The sequence below is a fragment of the Tursiops truncatus genome, chromosome 3, assembly GCF_011762595.2.
Source record: "Tursiops truncatus isolate mTurTru1 chromosome 3, mTurTru1.mat.Y, whole genome shotgun sequence".
NCBI lineage: Eukaryota > Metazoa > Chordata > Mammalia > Artiodactyla > Delphinidae > Tursiops > Tursiops truncatus.
The window spans coordinates 42710107-42730351 of record NC_047036.1 but is presented as its reverse complement, the minus strand read 5'-3'; the positions used below and the strand labels follow the sequence as shown (position 1 = coordinate 42730351).

The following is a 20245-nucleotide window of genomic DNA, read 5'->3' as shown; positions in this document are numbered from 1 at the left end:
GATACCTCTTGCCTTGCTTTTAGAGAAGTTAAAAAAGTGAGGATACCTCTTGCCTTGCTTTTAGGATACCTCTTGCCTTGCTTTTAGAGAAGTTAAAAAAGTGAGGCCCACTCACCTTAATTTCACTCCACCCTCACAGTTGCTTTTAATGAAGTTTTTCTAATCAAAGTAGCCTTTTGGACAACAGAACAACCTCCAGCCTCCCCCTGAACCTCATGCCCTTGCAGCAAGCCTAGAGTTCTTTGGCAAGGTCATCCAAGGATTTTAACTGCCATAAACTGTAGAGATAGTGACTGAAGCTAGGAGTGATAAATAAGGGGTAAGTACCAGGTTTCAAGGAATAGTAAAAAGTTTTACAATAAAAATTATTCTTAAGAATCACTGAAATGTCCCATAAAGCTGTAAGCAATTTTCCATATTCTTTCTGAATATCATTTTAAATAAATATGTATTATTTAAATATATCATAATTTAACAATGTTTAACCACTTAATGTTTTATTAAGCTGTTTACAATTTTAATTATTTTAAATGGTGCTTTGATTAGCAGCTTTCTACATATCGTATTTAAACCATATTTTGATTCCTTCTGATAGACTGTCAAAGTATAATTATTAGAATAAAAGGATGTAAAGCACAATTAAGGTTCTTGATATATATAGCCAAATTGTTTTCTAGAAAGGTTGTACCACGTTATACTCCTACCAGCAATATGTGAAAGTTCCTGTTTCAAAATCCCCTTTCTAGCACTGTTTATTTTCTTTTTTACTAAAACATCTTATATTTTGTTTATAAAACTTTCCTATATGTAAAAGTTGGTAAGAGCCAGTTGGCAGCAGGTTTCACGTTGGACACTTGCCTTTATCAGTCTATTCTGTTATTTTGGGATTGGTTTGCGGAGTAACATGTCATACAACCAACAATGGATTCTGGTCAGACTACTACAGTGTTTGCCGTCTGGGTTGAAAATACAGCCATGGTCACCTGAAAGGCCAGTTTGTGTAGACGATTTGTTGCTGTCTTTCCAGTGGCAAAGCAGAAGTTCTCTTAGCCCATTTACCTTTCTTGGGAGCCGTGATAAAGACTTCTAAGGCATGATAAGTAGTATCCCTTTCTTAAGTTATGGAAGAAGAATAAGAAAGAGGCTCCTTTTCTTTGGTAGTCTGTTTAAAGAGTAGATGAATTTTTGTTTTTTCAATTTTTAGATAACAGAATGAAGGTAATGAAGAAAGCAATTTTAGTGTTCATCCGAAGAATCATATGTATATATTAAAAATAAGATTTATCTTAATATATATACTTAATGAAATATTTACCTTCTTTCATTATGTTTCAAGGTTTTTGGGTTTTTTTTGTGTGTGTGGTACACGGGCCTCTCACTGTTGTGGCCTCTCCCGTTGCGGAGCACAGGCTCTGGACTCGCAGGCTCAGCGGCCATGGTTCACGGGCCCAGCCGCTCCATGGCATGTGGGATCTTCCTGGACCGGGGCACGAGCCCGTGTCCCCTGCATCGGCAGGTGGACTCTCAACCACTGCGCCACCAGGGAAGCCCACGTTTCAAGTTTTTGAGGAAATTTTAGTTAAAATGCTAGCCTGGCAATTTTCTTCCCTGCTTTTTTTTTTTTTCTTTTCTTTTTAACAGGGAATAACTAGGTTTTGAAACTAGAAATTTCATTTCTTTTCCAGAAATTCTTTTGGTAGATTTGTGTAACAAGGAGAATAATAATTGGCATGACATTACAGGTTGAAGCCTACAGTGTCTCTGTAATTTATTTGTTTATAGTTAATATAATTATTTATAACTAAGTATATAATTAAGTATATCTTAATTATAATTTATAATTAAGTATTGTTAATCTTCCTTTGTGGAATGTCAGTCAGTATGTTCCATTGGAACTGCTTTTTCTAGATAGAAGATAGGATGTGGTGATGCTGGTGTTGTTATTGTTTTATATCAACCTAGTGAAAAACTAAAGAACTGTTATGTTTGTATTTACTTACAGGTGCTTCTAGCATCTTAACTTTGTTGAAAGTTCCTGATGTTTATATAATTCTTTTAGCCTCATTCCAGTGCTGATACTAAAAACAAAACAAACAAAAAAACCCTTGTATTTCTGTTACTGATCATTTTGTAACCATGAAAGAAGAGATTGTTGGTTTTCAGGACAGTAGAATTAAAACAATTTATATGTTTTTAAAAACCAAAATTTGAAAGCATGAATTGCATTGAAAGAATTTTTAAATTCATTCTTAGCAGAATCTGCATTTAATTAAACATATAGTTTAATTAGGCCTGAGAATTAATATTCAGGTCAAGTTCTTTGTCCGTATGTCATTAATGAAGATGTCTACTCATGGCTTAGTAACAGCTTAGAATTCTAAAATAAAGAACCCATAACCTTCAACCCGGTGTTTATTAACATTGACTTTTTTCATATCATCCTCATCAGTTAAAAAAATAATAACAACCTAAAACTTTGGGACTGTATATATTTATGTGTGTGTATGTGTGTTCGTTTGCAAATTATATACATGTACTTATGTACTTATAAATTATGTATATTATAAAACATAAAAATAGAAAATTTTAAATTATAAGATGTAATGATCTTGATAAAATTAAAATTTTATCTATTAACAGTACATTAAAACTTTTGCTTTCACTTTATAATATTAACAGTAACAATAGAATATGCTTTATTATTTTTGAGACTCTTACAACACCTTGCCACAATAGTAATTCAAGCTGATTTGAAATTCATTTCTGCTCATCCTACAATTATGTGGAAGTTTTTGTTGAAATTTGCCTGGTTAAATTTATCCTCCCTGATATGACTCAGTTCTTACATTTAGTGATTGCTGTGCTAGTTTGTGTATTCTGGTATCCCATGTTATTTTTAAAGTCCAAAATACTCCTGTTTTTAGTGGCTTAAAACTGTTAATTTGGAAACAGCCAGTAGCTTTGTTCACCTTTCTTGGTTCTCTCTCCAGTCTATCATCCGACCTCTCCTCTGCTTCAAAAAAAAAAAAGCATTGATTTAGAGAGAGCCTTCAGAAAGCAGCTGATCTCTTTGCTCGGGGAAGGGGAGAAATTAATAGAATCATCCTTCCCAGGTTAACTGGGATTAAAATCAAAACTGTTACAACCCAGTGGCTTCTGGCCAGAATGCAGGAGCTGCCTAGCTGGTCTGAAAGCTCCATTGGAGGGGAGCTAAATACAATACTTCAGGAATGTCCTTGTTTTTCTCGACCAATTATTCCATGTCTATAAAACTGCAGTTTTGAGTTTTTATTGGTGACAGACATTATTTTCAACAATAAAATCATGTAACAATGGAAACATTTTTAAACATCCATTATCAGAATATTCTCTGTATATTGTGAGTTCTTTTAAGAGCAACTGCTTTCTCAGTCATTGTTAAAATATCTTTACCTTGAAGGGAGATAGATTAGATATGTGGGTGGCTATTTTGGCTTTTGATACCTGCTGTGTACTTACGTAGCATACTGTTGATAGCCACAGTCATCATAGAAGAGGTCAACGAATTTGGAACAGTTGTCTTTTTATAGAAGAAAAGTAGATAATTCGTACTTAAGTTTGACAAATTTTTAAGATATTTTGCCACAAGATAACCAGCAAATTTCTGTATGGTACACAAGATTTTTTCAGTCCCTCTTGGTCTCATTACTAAATTTTGAAAGAATATGTTACTTTAAGATTTGTTTTTAAAGTTCTTTTTACCACATGATATATCATATATACAGAAGAGTGCATGACACATATGTTCAACAACAAGGTCTAGAAATTAGCTGCAGCTCAGAAGTTCCCCATGTGTCCTTCACCAAGCACATCCCTCTTCCTCCCTACAGGTGATCACTCACATGACATTTGTGTGATCATTTTCCTACTTTTCTTTATAATTTATTGTCTGTGTATCCCTAAATACTGAATTCAGCTTTACCTGTGTTTGCATCTCATGTAAATGAGATCACACTGTATGTATTCTTTCGTGACTTTTGTTTAGCATTATAATTTTCATCCAAGTTGTGTATAACTCTACTTTCATTGCCAGTGGTTTCTAGCATTTTATTCTGTAAGTATCTGCAGTTTATTTATCCATTCTACTTTAGAACATATGGGATGTTTCCAGTGTGGGGCTCTTACAAAGAATGCTTCTATAAACATTAATATATGTGTCTCCTGGTATACATATGCAAGAACTTTTCTATGATATATACCTGGGAGTGGATTTGCTTGGCGGTAGTGTATGTGTATATTCAACTTCACTGGATAGCGCCAGACTGTTTTCCATAGGGATTATACCAACTTACATTCCCACTAGAGTTTCCATTGCTCTACCTCCTACTCGTGCTTCATATTGCGAGATTGTTAAATTTTCACCATTCTGATGAACATATTGCGGTATCTCATTCTATTTTTTTCCAAGAGATTGAGGTTGGTAAAATGTTATTAATGATTACTGGTTGTGGGATTATAGGTGATTTTTATATTTTTTATTCTTTTAAAATATTTCCTATAGTATTTACACTTACTTCTTCAGCTACCATTTCATTGCTCTCTTTCCTTTTTACGGAAAATTCCTTGCAAGGATTATTTGTGCTCACCATACCACATTTTCCTCTTGAACCTAGTTCAGACAAGCTTTTTTTTTTTTTTTGTGGTACGCAGGCCTCTCACTGTTGTGGCCTCTCCCGTTGCAGAGCGCAGGCTCAGCGGCATGTGGGATCTTCCCGGACTGGGTCACGAACCCGTGTCCCCTGCATTGGCAGGCGGACTCTCAACCACTGCGCCACCAGGGAAGCCCCAGACAAGCTTTTGTTCTAACCACTCCACTGAAACTGCTCAATGCAGGTTACCAGTGGTCATTTCATCGACTAGTCCGCATCTCGTTTGTCTTAGCAGTAGCACTTGACAGTCATTTTCTAACCCTGAAAAAGTCTTTAATTTGCTTGAGGATACCACAATAAATTGATTTTCTTATAGGTTGCTGCTTTTCATTTTTTATAGCATTTGATACTTCTGATTATTGCCTCTATCATTTCTCCCCCAGATTTTATTTTAAAATTTTTTAAACTAAAGAAAAGTTAAAAGCATTATCCTTATAATTTTTTATTAACTTTTTTTCTGATTATAAAAGCAATACAAGTTTTGATGATCATACTGTGGTTATATAAGATGTCATCATTGGGGGGAACCTGCGTGAAGTATATATGGGAGCTCTTTGTACTATTTTTTCAACTTCTGTATGAGTCTAAAATTATTTCAAAATACATTTATTCACTACATTTTATTGAGCTCCTACGATATGCCAGGTACTATTCTAACCCCTGGGAATATAGTAGTGGCCAAATTGACAAAAATCCCTGCCCTCATGAAACTTATATTTACTGGAGGTAATCAATAATAAATAAAAAGTATGTGTTATGCTAGGTAGTATAAATGCTAAAGAGAAAAAGTAAGGTAGAAAAGCAGAGATGGTGCATAGGAAATGACAAGGATAGAGAAGAGGGGTTGAAATTTTAGGTATGGTGACAAGGATAGCCAAATGCCTCATTGAGAAAGGGGACCTTGAGGAAGGACTTGAAAGAAGTAAAAAAGCAAGCCATGAAAATATTTAGGGAAGAGGGCTTCAGAGCCTTTGTTTATACCTGAAATTATTAACTAAGGTCCTAAAGTAGGTACATGCTTGCGGTGTGTTGGGAATGGTGAGGAAACTACTGTGGTTAGTGTGGTAAACAATGAAGTCCTAGAGGTGGGGTTGGGGAGAGGTAGCAGAGAGCAGTTTGATACATGAATCAGGAGTTCAGGCTGAAGATAATAGTTTGAGTGCCATCAGCGTACACATGATATTTAAAATTATGTAACTAGATAAATCCACCAAGAGATTGAGTGTAGACAGAGAAGAGAAAATGTCTGGATTAAACTCTGGGTTACTCTGACATTTAAGGGTTGGGGGTTTGAGAAGGAATCAGCAAAGGAGACAGAGTTCTTCCCTTTAGGATTATGTCTTTGTTGGCATGTGAAGTCCTCCATGTACTAACCCAGGTTTACCTCATCTCTTACTACTTCTCTTCTCACTACTTATAGTTATAAAAAATATATTGTGCTCATTTTCTGGGTTCTTTCTACATGCTTTTCCATTCTTTGAAGCACTATTTCTTTCCTCCTGTTCCCCATCCCTGATTAACTCCTTTATATCTTTTAGAATTCACCTCAACAATAGCTTCCTCAGTGGTCTGCCAGACGTGGTTTAGTTTCCCCTTCTATGTACTGTACATATACCCAGCATCACACAATCTTCTTACTCCCATTATTGCTCATAAGCACTTTCTCTCTTTTTCTATTTTTCTTTCTGGATTGGAATTGCTTACTTATGTATCTCCTCCAGTAGATTATGATCCTTGAGGTTCTATGTCCTATTCATCATTTAACATTTAGCACAGTGCTGAATACTTGGTTGGCACTTAAACAATATTTAATAAACTAGAGAACCAATAAATTAATTAGCCATAATAGAAAGAGAAGAGCTTATACAGGCTTAGCCTTTGGAGACAGTGAAGTTGGAGTGTAGAGCAGGGTTTTTGTGAAAGAGGGTGTTATTTAGGCATCAGAGGAAGCAAGAAACATGTCGGCAAGCCAGAAGTTACCAATATTTTTTTTGTAGCAATAAATATCTGGGTACAATGGCTTGATTAACTTCTTTTCGGTCTTCTTTATTGAAAAGCTGCCTGGCAGACATAGTGTTCTACCAAGCAGGTAGATACAAGTACAGTGGGTTCATTATTTTGAATGTTTATTTGTATAAGATGTTTTGAATACTTGATTCCCTTTTCATTTTCTAGCAAACTACTCCAATCTGGCAGGTGTTTGAGAGTTGCAGCTTCCATAGAGATGTGAATAAAGCAATAGTTTGTTTCTTTTTTAATTTATTAATTTATTTATTTTTGGCTACGTTGGGTCTTTGTTGCTGTGTGCAGGCTTTCTTTTTAGTTGCGGCAAGCGGGGGCTACTCTTTGTTGCAGTGGGCAGGCCTCTCATTAACATGGTTTCTCTTGTTGTGGAGCACGGGCTCTAGGTGTGTGGACTTCAGTAGTTGTGGCACATGGGCTCAGCAGTTGTGGCTCGAGGGCTCTAGAGCACCAGCTCAGTAGTTGTGGCACATGGGCTTAGTTGCCCTGCCGCATGTGGGATCTTCCCGGACCAGGACTCAAACCCGTGTCCCCTGCATTGGCAGGCGGATTCTTAACCACTGCCCCACCAGGGAAGCCCTAAAGGAATAGTTTTAAATGAAGGGTCTTCATATTGAGTATGAACCTTTTTAAGAGTCATGGAATTGTTATTAAACTTCAGAGAAGCGTAACTCGTCAGTAGAAGGGTGGAGACAGATTTAAAAGCCAAAAACTTCTAAGGAATTTAAGGAGTGGAACCTAGAAAAGGTGTTAGGTAGAAATAAGGTTTCTTTGTTTATAAGTGTATTAAATGAAAATAAAGGGTTTTGAGTCACATTTTAAAATATTTTTTTAAATTTTGCCGAACGTTAAAAGCACTTTTTTTCTGTAGCATGACCATAAATATTTTTAAGGTGAGACAAATATAACCTCTACATAAAATATTATGATTTATTTTCAGTGTGGCACAGTTGAGCTACATTTCAAATGGGAAGTAACATTGATAGGGAGCACTCATGTGAAACTGTGTTCAAAAGAAAAAGCCCAAGTTTCAAAAAATGTTTTATTCTGAATATTGTCCTCTGTATAGTTTTAATTTTAAAAGTGTTTTCAGATCCAACTAAAGTTCAATTTAGAAATATAATTTATATTTTTTACTTTCTCAGATGAAGCTTTAAGCATATGTTTCTAATAATTCAGTTAAAATATGCTGGGTTGTATATTTTTTAAAAGAATCTGCATTGAAAAGATTCCAAAATATTTGTTTGAACAGGCACTCAGCATCTTGATGAAAACTGTTGGAAAAGAAAAACTTTCAGAGTCATTCTGCTCTCTGAGTACCCAAGCCAACTAAACTGGTACAGTTAACACTTCTGTAAGAGGCCAGGAGCCAAGAAATGTAGCTCTTCCTGGACTGCTTTTCAACAGGCCTTCAAGCCAACTTAGTGCTTGATATTAATACCATTGAATTTTCAGATAATAAGCTACAAGTAGAACATCTACAACTCTTTCTATCAATATCATACTTGTTAGTCTCTACTAGTAATCCTTGATTAGCTTAAATCTCTGCTTTATGTTGGCATTAAAGCTGTAGCTTTAATTTTGTCGGATATCATACTTATAAAACAAGAAGAGAATGCCCTGTAGAGTGTGACCCCACACTGTCTCCCAGACATAAATATTTTTACATTGCTTTTTAGTACTACTGAGTATCACAGTAGAGACGTAAATTATTTAGAACACATTAATGCTTTGGAAGGCGAGATAGTTATCTCAGCCTACCAAATTTATAAGTAGGGATAGTTTATTTGGCCTCCAACCCTTTCGTTTTCATTGTATCCCCTTGAGATTTATTGATACCAATGAATTCATTTAGCAGTTATATGCTTACTATAGGTAGTATGTCATGTTGATCTCTGTATCCACATACTTGCTCTAGTAAGTGCTCTTAGATATTTGTTGGATTGAACTAGAAAGTACCCACCAAATTTAGATGCTGTGATGGAGAGTAAATAATAAAAGAAAAATTCAAAGATTCTATATGCTAACTAGAGAGACTAGGCTAAATTTAATTTCTCTAATATCACAGAGTTATTTGGAAAAATAGCATAAACTAAAATTCTAGTGACTTGGTTTTTCAAGTGCTTCCCACAAGATTAGATTAACAGTGTCTCCAAAAATGGTTACCATACTTTAATAACTTTTAAGCTTATTTCAGAACTGTAAATGTAGAAGACTTATGTGGAACCAGTGATAAACCTCCTGGCTTTTTTCCCCTTTCTTATTTGGATCTGTGTATAATCTGAAATAGCAAATTATATACAATTTGGGAGACAGTGTCATTTGTGACTTCAGGGGATCTGAGGAATGCAGTCATTTCATGAGCTTGTGCCAGATCTTTCCATTTTGGGTAGTTTACTAATGGAAAGAAAGCAAATGGAGGGAGTTTCAATAAGGAACTGAATGGGTTAATGACTGAAAATGATGATTGAAAACCATAATCTGCAGTTGATTGGGACATAGTTATGAGGAGAAAGCATACGTATAAATAGTAACATAATGGTATGTTACTGAAATCTAAGAAAAGTAGAATGAGACAAAATATCTCTAGTATCTTGATGTTCTATTTGATAGTATTTTGGATAAGTTTCATAAGGGAGATGGTTGAGATCACTAATCCTTAGTACATGAACCAACAAATAGGAATTGTATTTATCATAAGAAGTAACTTTGGCCCGTAAAGAAGGAGTAGAGACTCTTAACTAGAGGAACATTTTTGTCTGTAATTTCTCTGATTCAGTGCCAGATGCTTTTTGAGAGAACATTCAAAGCCGTGTCTGTCTGAGTTTCATTGTTGAAAACTGCCAGCTGCTATATTTCTTTTTAATAACTGATTGAAAGTCTTTCCGTTATGTCTCCTCTATTGCAAAATTCCTTAAGTTTAAAAAAGTGTGTTTAAAGTAATAGCATTATGAAACAAAAGCTTTATTCTGTGGATTGGATAATACTTCTCTTGTGACATTTTCTTTTCCCACCAAAAGTGAGAAGTGAATGCCTTGCCTTGGTACATCCCATTTCTAATGGAGGACAAGAAGTTATTTTCTTCAATGGCTGACTTCCAGAATTTCTGCCTGAACGTTCTTTGTCAAGTGTATATTCCCTTCTCTAGGCCTTTCTATATAGAGCCCACAAACATCGTCAGTGTGAATGATGTCATTCAGAGGGTTAGTGACCATGCCTCTGCAATGAACAAGAGGATTCATTACTACAGCCGGCTCACTGCTCCTGCAGACAAGGCACTGGTAAGGGGCAAAGCATTGCTAATTGTCTAAGCTTAAGTTGAAATGAACTGAACAACATAAGCCACGGCAGCTCCCAGTAGTTGAACTTTTTGCTGGCCATATTCCAAGGACAGCATCATGGAAAGTCAAAGATATTAATTAATACGTCTTACATCTCAGGCTAGTTCATTCTTACTAGCCTGGCATAGAGAGATTTGAAACAATCTCTCTATGTTGACAACAGCCTAGAGATTTGTTGGATTAAAATTCTGCTAATCCATAATCCTAAAAGCTTTGAGGAGGATAAACTGTTGAAGTAGTTTAGGTCATTGATTAATAACATAAATAATAACAAGTTCTGGTTAGTCTATTCAATTTTTAAGTTTGAAGCTACAAGGGAAAAATGTTTATAGAAATTTTCTACAGGAGTGAGAAACTGAAATATATACATACATATATTTTTTTCCTATGTGGTAATGTCCTTTTATAGATCAAAAAGCAGGGTCAAAGAGCAGGTACTAAACATTTGAAGCTTTGTGGGCCACCTGCTGTTGCATATTCTTCTCTACTTTTGTTTTATAATCATTTAAACAGCCCCTTACCAAAGGGGCTGTTAAGGTTGAAGGCTAGATTTGGCCCATGGGCTATGGTTTGTTGACTCTTGATCTTACAAAATCTGTGTTATTATCTTAGAATCAAAAATATGTAAGTAATTTCATTTCTTATAAGAATTAACGATATTCAGAAATTTGGAAGTTGAAAGAAAAATGAAGCATTCTGAGAAAAAAATAATGATTTTTTTATAGGTAATAATAAAAAGGGAGAAGAGAATTCAACACTCTAAATGTTTACTGAGGGGCAAGGACTGGGCTAGTCACTTGAACACAGATATCTCATTTTAAGCCTTGTGAATTATTAAGATCTCCTTCTGTGTCATCATAGTAGGGACTTCCAAAATATTCTGGGTGGGATAATTTTTTTCCCCAATTTTTTCACTTTTTCTTCCCCTAGGTCTTTACATCAATAGTTGTGATAAAGTCTTAGTTCCATGTCAGAATTATCTAAGCCTTCTGGGGAGTAGAAGTAATCCAATATCTCTGGGTCTAGTTCAGACCTCCTAGAGACTGTACTTATGGAAGCAAACTTCAGAGATACCAACTGGGCCAGTCTAGGTCTGAGTGTATGTTGTTTGCCTGGAAATTAAGTCAGCATTGTACACCAAGTTGAATCCCTTTTGTTAACTGACAGTGAGATGAGTCTAGTTAATCACAGTATATAAACAGTGATCTAAAATTAATAATATGACCATTTTTAATGATTGTGTGTATACATCCATGCTCATTTTCTGAGAATCCCAAAGTTATTTTTCCTAAAAGACCTTTTAGGGAAGAGTAATATGAAACCACAGGTGTCAGGTCTTTACACAGTTACACCTTTTTATTTCTGAAAATTTCCCCACTTACGTTAATATTTTTACTCTAAATTGGGGAAGGGTAGTAAATTATTTGGCTGCTGACATCTCCTAGATGCTTGCTAATAAAAGTGTGACCTGCACAGGCCAGCAATATCAGCATCACTGAGAGCTTGTTAAAAGGGCAGAATCTCAGTCCTTGCTCCAGATCTACTGAATCAAAATCTGTATTTTAACAAATTCTCTGTGTGAATCACAAGAACATTCAAGTTTGAAAAGCACTGTCCTAGACCACTGATGAGAGTGTGGGATCCAATCTTCCAATTTTTCTGTCTCTCCTAATAATTTCTTATCCTGTAGCTTCTAATCCTATCCCTGATAACTTTTGATTTTCACTTTTTCTGAACTTGCTCTGCTAGATATCATGGTTTATCTGCTGCCTGATACAGACATGGTCCTGCCCCTTTTTTCTTTTTACTCCATAGTAGAAGACAGCAGAACTCAGACCCAAGAGGACTGAGGGTAAAGAGAAGGCAGCAGACCTATTTCCATATATGCTTTTGTATCTATAGGAAATAGTTGTTTCCAAAGCCACACCAGGCATGGCATTCAAGACATTCTTTGCCCGCAAGACACCACCAATCATATGCATAAAGAGAGAAGGATTTGATATTTTTTCTTTTTGCACCAGTTCGTATCCTGTCTACCTGCTGAGTCCTAATGCTCCACTTTCTTGAGGTGTTTCCCAACTATTCTAGTCCCCATTGTTGTTGTTATCATTATTATTGTCATTCCTGTGTTCGAGTTGAACACTTAATTTTTATTCTTATAGCGTTTTCTAATTGTTTCACATGTGTTCCAACTGGTATTTAAACTTCTTGAAGTTAGGGGTTGTATATTATTTTTACTTGAATACTAAACCTAGCACAGAGTTGTAGATTTACATAGTAAGTACTGATATAAAAGATTGTTGATTTATACCAGTCAGCTCCTACGTCTTTAATATTATGTGTAAGGACTACATATTCTCAAAGGACAATTCTCAGGGAGATGGTCAGAATTCCATCAGGAAACCATATTTTTTTCCCCTCCAAAATAGGGAGGTAGAATTAGAAAGAAATGTGTCAGGGTAAGGTGGGAGCTATGTGTATAAAAATATATATCTATTCAATTGTTCTTTCTGTGTACGTCTTCAACCTCTCTATTGGCTCCTTCCCTTTTGCTTACATCTTCTGTCTTTAAGAACCCTTGCTTTGCCTTTTCCTTAAGCCACTTTAGCTCACCTTTTTCTTCTGGTACCAAAGCATTTAGAAGAATAGTCCATATTTATTATTCCTTTCTTTCCCTTCTATTGACTCCTCAATTCTTTATAGTTTGAGTTCCCTACCTGCCTCTTTGCTAAAACCACCTTCACATAGGAGTTTGGTGACCACTTCATTCTTAAAATTTCCCTCACTTCAGACCCAAGTCTCCTCCATCTAGAATTACTTAATCTAGGTCTTTGCTGGCTCTTCTTCCTCCTGTCTCATGAAAATGAAGAGAAGAATATTTTGACAATTGCATACTCTAGGAATTCATTCTCATTTGAGATGAACAGTTTATTGTTTATAGTATTTAAACTCTTGCTCCTTTAGATCTTCTACTCTATTTGAAAAATAATTTTTATATTAATCAGATATACACACTATTTAATTGTTCATGATATTTGGAAATGTGTCTAGAGTCAGGTACTCTGTTGTATAGAAAATATCCTCTGTTGCACATTTACTGGTTCTAACATTTCTGTACTTTTTTTTTTTTAACCAGGTTGCGCCAGATCATGTAGTTCCAGCTCCAGAAGAGTGCTATGTGTATAGTCCATTAGGTTCTGCTTATAAACTTCAAAGTTGCACCGAAGGATATGGTAAAAACACCAGTTTAGTAACCATGTGAGTAAAACTACTTTTTGGAGCATAACAAACTTTTTGTAAACAAAAGTTATTGATTATTTTAATTTTTTGTCTTAATTAAAATGTTTGAAGAGTCAAACGTCATATTTTTACTGCTGTTACTCTGCTTTCAGTTTTATGATTTGGAATACCATGATGGGAACATCTATACTAAGTATTCCTTGGGGCATAAAACAGGTAATATAATTTTCAGCACACTTTTTACCAGAATTTTTTTCTCTTTGTATTTTAAGTTTTACAATAGAGGTTTTAATAAATCTACATAAAATTTATTAAAGAAAATAGATGATTATATTTATTTACTTTAATTTTATTTATTTATTTTTTGGCTGAGTTGGGTCTTCGTTGCTGCACGCAGGCTTTCTTTACTTGCAGCGAGTGGAGGCTACTCTTCGCTGCGGTGCGCGGGCTTCTCATTTGCGGTGGCTTCTCTTGTGGAGCATGGGCTCTAGGCGTGCAGACTTCAGTAGTGGCAGCACGTGGGCTTCAGTAGTTGTGGCACGTGAGCTCAGTAGTTGTGGCTTATGGGCTCTACAGTGCGGGCTCAGTAGCTGTGGCGCATGGGTTTAGTTGCTCTGCAGCATGTGGGATCTTCCTGGACCAGGGATGGAACCCGTGTCCCCTGCATTGGCAGGCAGATTTTTAACCACTGCACCACCAAGGAGGTCCCTAGATGATTATATTTAATTTTACATTAGTTGTCTGGTTTTTAATCATAATTGTTTAGGGTAACAATATGGTTATATACGAATTTATTCTAAAATGATGATATATGTTGTTCTGTATTTTTATAAACAGGCTGGGTTTACTACTGGAATGTGTGTCATCATGCTGATGGGCCTTTTAACACTTTATTGCTGCTACAGAGTGGTGAAATCACGAACTATCATATGTAAGAACTTGCCACTGTAAAAACAGATGAGTGATATGGGTATTAAGAATTTATGCTGAGGTAGATCACTAATGTGTACATTTCACAAATGTGTTAACTATTTTCTGCCTAAAGATTTATTTCTCTAATTCATAGCATTTGACTGAACTGATATGTTAATGAATTTAGTGGCTGCCTTTGAAATTCTGAGAGTCTTGTTCTTTGCAGAGTGCATTTACTTTGGTGCTAATTTCCTCATAAGAATCATTTAAAAAGTTGTATTTTAAAAATAAGGTCTTTGCTAGAACTAAATCGAGAATTCTATGATTCTTATCAGTTTATGGTGACTTGTTTTGACCTATCCCTACCAAAAGATCTAAATGTTGGAATCTCCTAAAAGTAGAAATTGTTAAGTATGAAAATGTGAGCAATGTGTCCTTTGTAATGAATTCTCAAAGTTGTACCAATGCGTTACCTCCAGTCATTTCTATAATTTAGATCAGGGAAATACCTTTTTAGGTTGTTTTAGTTTAGGACCTAAATAGACATACATTATTTCATTGAATCTTAGCAAGTGCGAATCAACAGACCAGGCTTTGCCTCCAGTTTTATTCTGTCTCTACTAAGCAGTGGTATATTTTCTCTTAATTGTATTATTTAGTCATATCCCTTTCCCATTTATCCACAAGTCCCTTGGTGCTCTTATAGATATGCTAAATTCTTTATATGAGGTAGCAGTTAGCCCTTTACCTGCTATTTTTTGTTAATTTCTTTCCTATTCAATATTTGAATGGCTTTTGTATCGTATTAGTTTGTTTATATCTGCCTATCTTTTCCACTGTAATTTCTATTTCTTCAGTTGATAGAAAAGGATAACCTTTCAGGTGCTATTTTTACATTGTCATCTAAATTTTCTGTTATTTAATTTTTAAATTAACTCAATTGTCTCAAATTTTTTTTAATTGAAGTATAGTTGATGTACAATTTTATATAAGTTACAGGTGTACAGTATAGTGATTCACAATTTTTAAAATTTATATTCCATTTAGTTATTATAAAATATTGGCCATATTCGTCATATTACACAATATATCCTATTAGCTTACTTTATACATAATATATAGTTTGTACCTCTTATTCCTCTACTACTCTATTGCCCTTCCCCACTTCCCTCATTATCTGAAATTTAAATTGGCATGTGGTGTGAAGTATGACTCAAGAAATGTTATTATTAAGTATGCCAAATATTGGATAATGTCTTCTGTCCCTTATTGATGATTTTTTCTAGCCTTGGTTTATCACTTGGTTTTATTAATTATAAAATTTTATGATACTATAATCTTTTCAGATTACCTGTACTATTTCATTCACCTACATTTCTTTTTATGTATTTGTTCTATAATTTTTTGTTTTGTTTTTTTAATTGAAGTATAGTTGATTTACAATGTTGTGTTAATTTCTGCTGTATATAATGTTTTAATTACTATTATTTCATAATATGATCTAATGCCTGGTGGTGGAATACCCATAATCTTTTGCTAAATGTTTTGATTTAATTTGGAGAACACAAATTATGAATATGGAATATATGATTAACATCTAATTTTATTCTTTCCCTTTTATATTTTATCTAGCATCAGTGGATACCACTACCTGGGAATATCCAGATGTCTGCAGATATTATTTTGGCTCCTTTGGGCAGTGGTCAAGTCTCCTTTGCTCCTTGGTGTCTCTTATTGGAGCAATGATAGTGTATTGGGTGCTTATGTCTAATTTTCTTTTTAATACTGGAAAGTTTATTTTTAGTAAGTATCCATATCCATATTTAACAAAGTTACTTTCAGATACAATAACTACTATAATGTTTTCATTTCAACCTTAAATTCTGGCCTTGGGATTAATAAAGTAAAAAGTAATATTTGTAATTCTAGAAGATATACTTGATTCAGTTTGTTTTCTATGGTTATGATCTCAAATACAATGTGTATGTTAATTTCCAAAAATTAATTTTTGAATAAATAATATTCCTTCAAATTCTCTAATTAACATAAAATATTTCTAAGTTCTAACAGATGTTTTAAGCATTGCTCAATTTTTACCACAAAATTTTAGTGTAACAGAAAAACTTATGAAGTTCCTTGGTGTTTGTTGCTAAAGAATTCAATGTGTAGAGTCTTGAAGAAACAAATTTCAGTCATGTATTTTCAAAATATTAGAATCTAAAATTAGGAAACAATAGAATAGTGGAATTTATATGGGAAATATATTATTAAATAAGCCCTATATATTTAAAATCTAGATTTACATGAAAACCAAATTTCAAAATAAGTTCTAACATAACTAACTACAACAGCTAGTTTTCCTAAGAACTTTTGAGAGGCAGGTGAGTGAGGGAGATAAATTCTATTTTTATTTTAAACCATAAAATTAGCATTTTAATTAAGTTTTTTTATTAACAATCATTTTTATTGTATGAGAAATTATGAAATGTTTCAAACTACCAAGGAAATGCAGAGGGTAATAGAAATACCATTGTACCCACTAAATGAGTTTTCATGTCTTAACATTTTGCCATATTTACATTAGTTCTCTACTCCTACAGACCTATAAATGTAGCCCCAGGTGTACTCCTTCTCAATTGCATTTTCCTTCTTCCCTAATTTTGGTAAAAATAATGGTACCTACATGTTTTTGTTATCTTACTATATAAATATATAAGCAACATACCATATTATTTTGCATGTTTTTAATCTGTATAAATGCTACTGCAACTTGCTTTTTTCTGTAATCATCTTCAATAATACATTGTTCTAGTTCAATTTAACTGCTTTATTCCATAATATGAATGTACCGTGACTTCTTTATCCATTCTCTTGCTATTTAATTTGTTTTCAGTTATGTACTTTCCTGTTACAAACAAGATTTTGTTAAACATCATTGTTTGTCTCCTTGTGTATATGTGGGAGAGTTTCTTCAAACTATGTACCTATAAGACAAATTGCTGGAACTTAGAATATTCACATTTTCAACTTCACTAGAAATTACGGGATTGTTCTTTATCATTCTTATACCAGTTATATTCCTGCCAACAGTTTAGGAAACTTCCCCTTGTTCCACATCCTCATCCACACTTGATATTATCAGACTTAAATTTTGCCAGTTGGGATATGGTTTAATTTGCATTTCTCCTCATAAGGAATGATCCTAGACATCTTCTCTTAATTGGACATTATATAGCTTGTTATATCCTTTGCCCATTTTTCTTTTGGATTGTTGGTCTTTTTCTTATTTATTTATAGGAACTCTTTGTAAAGTTTTGATACTAATATTTATTCATTAATGTATGCAAATATCTTCCAGTTAGTGACTTATCTTCACTTGGTCTGTGGTGGCTCTCCGGTTCAGAAGTTTTTCTTTTACTTTCAAATTACTCAGCCTTTTTCATTATGGCCCACAACTCTTCCACATACATTTTAGAATCAACTTGTCAAATTCCACAAAAAATTCCAATCAGAATTTGATTGAAATTGTATTGAAATTGTATTGAATTTATCAGTGTACCTTAATGTATCAACCACTACCATAATTGATGTCATTAGGGTACTGACTTTAGAATTTGATTGGCATTGCTTTGGATATATAAATGTGGAGAGAATAATATCATTAGGATACTGAGTCTTACTGTCCATGATCATGGCATGGAATAGTTCTCCATTTATTTAGGTCTTTTTAAATATCTTTTAAATTTTTATTGATAAAGGTCTTACATATCTTATTTTTAGACTTATTTTATTCTTAGGACCCTAAAATTTTTTTTCTTTAGTAAAGCAGTTTTAGTTTAATATTCAAATACACATACTTTTTATTATAGAAAATTTCAAACATGTACAAATTAAATGGAACAACATAAAGAACCTTCATGTTCCCCTCACCTGTTTTCTTTCCTTCGTAAAACAAAATTATTTGTTTGTTTGTTTGTTTATTTATGGCTGCATTGGGTCTTTTTTTTTAACACTTTTATTGGAGTATGATTGCTTTACAATGGTGTGTTAGTTCCTGCTGTATAAAAAAGTGAATCAGCTATACATATACATATATCCCCATATCTCCTCCCTCTTGCATCTCCCTCCCACCCTCTCTATCCCACCCCTCTAGGTGGTCACAAAGCACTGAGCTGATCTCCCTGAGCTATGTGTCTGCTTCCCACTGTCTATTTTACATTTCGTAGTATATATAAGTCCATGCCAGTCTCTCACTTCGTCCCAGCTTACCCTTCCCCCTCCCTATGTCCTCAAGTCCACTCTCTACACCTGCGTCTTTATTCCTGTCCTGCCCCTAGGTTCTACATAACTTTTTTTTTCTTTTTAGATTCCATGTATATGTGTTAGCATACGGTATTTGTTTTTCTCTTTCTGAATTACTTCACTCATATAACAGACTCTAGATCCATCCACCTCACTACAAAATACTCAATTTCGTTTCTTTTTATGGCTGAGTAATACTCCATTGAATATATGTGCCACATCTTTTTTTTTTTTTTCACATCTTCTTTATCCATTCATCTGTCGATGGACACTTAGGTTGCTTCCATATCTTGGCCATTGTAAATAGACCTGCAGTGAACATTGTGGTACATGACTCTTTTTGAATTATGGTTTTCTCAGGGTATATACCCAGTAGTGGGATTCTGGGTTGTATGGTAGTTCTATTTTTAGTTTTTTAAGGAACCTCCATACTGTTCTCCATAGTGGCTGTATCAATTTACATTCCCACCAACAGTGCAAGAAGGTTCCCCTTTCTCCACCCCCTCTCCAGCATTTATTGTTTGTAGATTTTTTGATGATGGCCATTCTGACTGGTGTGAGGTAATATCTCACTGTAGTTTTGATTTGTAGGTCTCTAATGATTAGTGATATTGAGCATGCTTTCATGTGTTTGTTGACAATCTGCATATCTTCTTTGGAGAAATGTCTATTTAGGTCTTCTGCCCATTTTTGGATTGGGTTGTTTGTTTTTTTGATATTGAACTGCATGAGCTGCTTGTAAATTTTGGAGATTAATCCTTTGTCACTTGCTTCATTTGCAAATATTTTCTCCCATTCTGAGGGTTGTCTCTTCATCTTGTTTATGGTTTCCTTTGCTGTGCAAAAGCTTTGAAGTTTCATTAGGTCCAATTTGTTTATTTTTGTTTTCATTTCCATTTCTCTAGGAGGTGAGTCAAAAGGATCTTGCTGTGATATATGTCAAAGAGTGTTCTGCCTATGTTTTCTTCTAAGAGTGTTATAGTGTCTGGCCTTACATTTAGGTCTTTAATTCATTTTGAGTTTATTTTTATGTATAGTGTTAGGGAGTGTTCTAATTTCATTCTTTTACATGTAGCTGTCTAGTTTTCCCAGCACCACTTATTGAAGAGGCTGTCTTTTCTCCATTGTATACTGTTGCCTCCTTTATGAAAGATAAGGTGACCATATGTGCGTGGGTTTATCTCTGGGCTTTCTGTCCTGTTCCATTGATCTGTATTTCTGTTTTTCTGCCAGTACCATACTATCTTCATTACTGTAGCTTTGTAGTATAGTCTGAAGTCAGGGAACCTGATTCCTCCAGCTACATTTTTCGTTCTTAAGATTGCTTTGGCTATTCGGGATCTTTTGTGTTTCCATACAAATTGTGAAATTTTTTGTTCTAGTTCTGTGAAAAATGCCAGTGGTAGTTTGATAGGGATTGCATTGAATCTGTAGATTGATTTAGGTAGTATAGTCATTTTCACAGTGTTGATTCTTCCAATCCAAGAACATGGTATATCTCTCCATCTGTTTGTATGATCTTTAATTTCTTTCATCAGTGTCTTTTAGTTTTCTGCATACAGGTCTTTTGTCTCCTTAGGTAGGTTTATTCCTAGGTATTTTATTCTTTTTGTTGCAGTGGTAAATGGGAGTGTTTCCTTAATTTCTCTTTCAGATTTCTCATCATTAGTGTATAGGAATGCAAGAGATTTCTGTGCATTAATTTTGTATCCTGCAACTTTACCAAATTCATTGATTAGC

General features: G+C 34.4%; 1 protein-coding gene across 26 annotated transcripts in view; it reads left to right on the top strand.

The window, feature by feature from the left end:
* The window catches only part of SLC38A9 (solute carrier family 38 member 9), a 138805-nt gene that overhangs the window by 32822 nt on the left and 85738 nt on the right, over positions 1 to 20245 (top strand). For 24 of the 26 annotated variants that reach the window (XR_012330685.1, XR_012330684.1, XR_012330686.1 and 21 more), the window contains 5 exons: positions 9859 to 9991; positions 13188 to 13309; positions 13444 to 13507; positions 14129 to 14222; positions 15836 to 16006. Coding sequence is in view for 7 of the 26 variants with exons in the window: in XM_033852867.2 (XP_033708758.1) it covers positions 9859 to 9991; positions 13188 to 13309; positions 13444 to 13507; positions 14129 to 14222; positions 15836 to 16006 (584 nt within the window). In the remaining 19 variants the exon portion in view is untranslated. Of the gene's footprint in view, positions 1 to 9730; positions 9992 to 13187; positions 13310 to 13443; positions 13508 to 14128; positions 14223 to 15835; positions 16007 to 20245 lie in introns of all 26 variants that reach the window. The other 2 variants (XM_033852869.2, XM_073802124.1) reach the window with 1 other exon arrangement.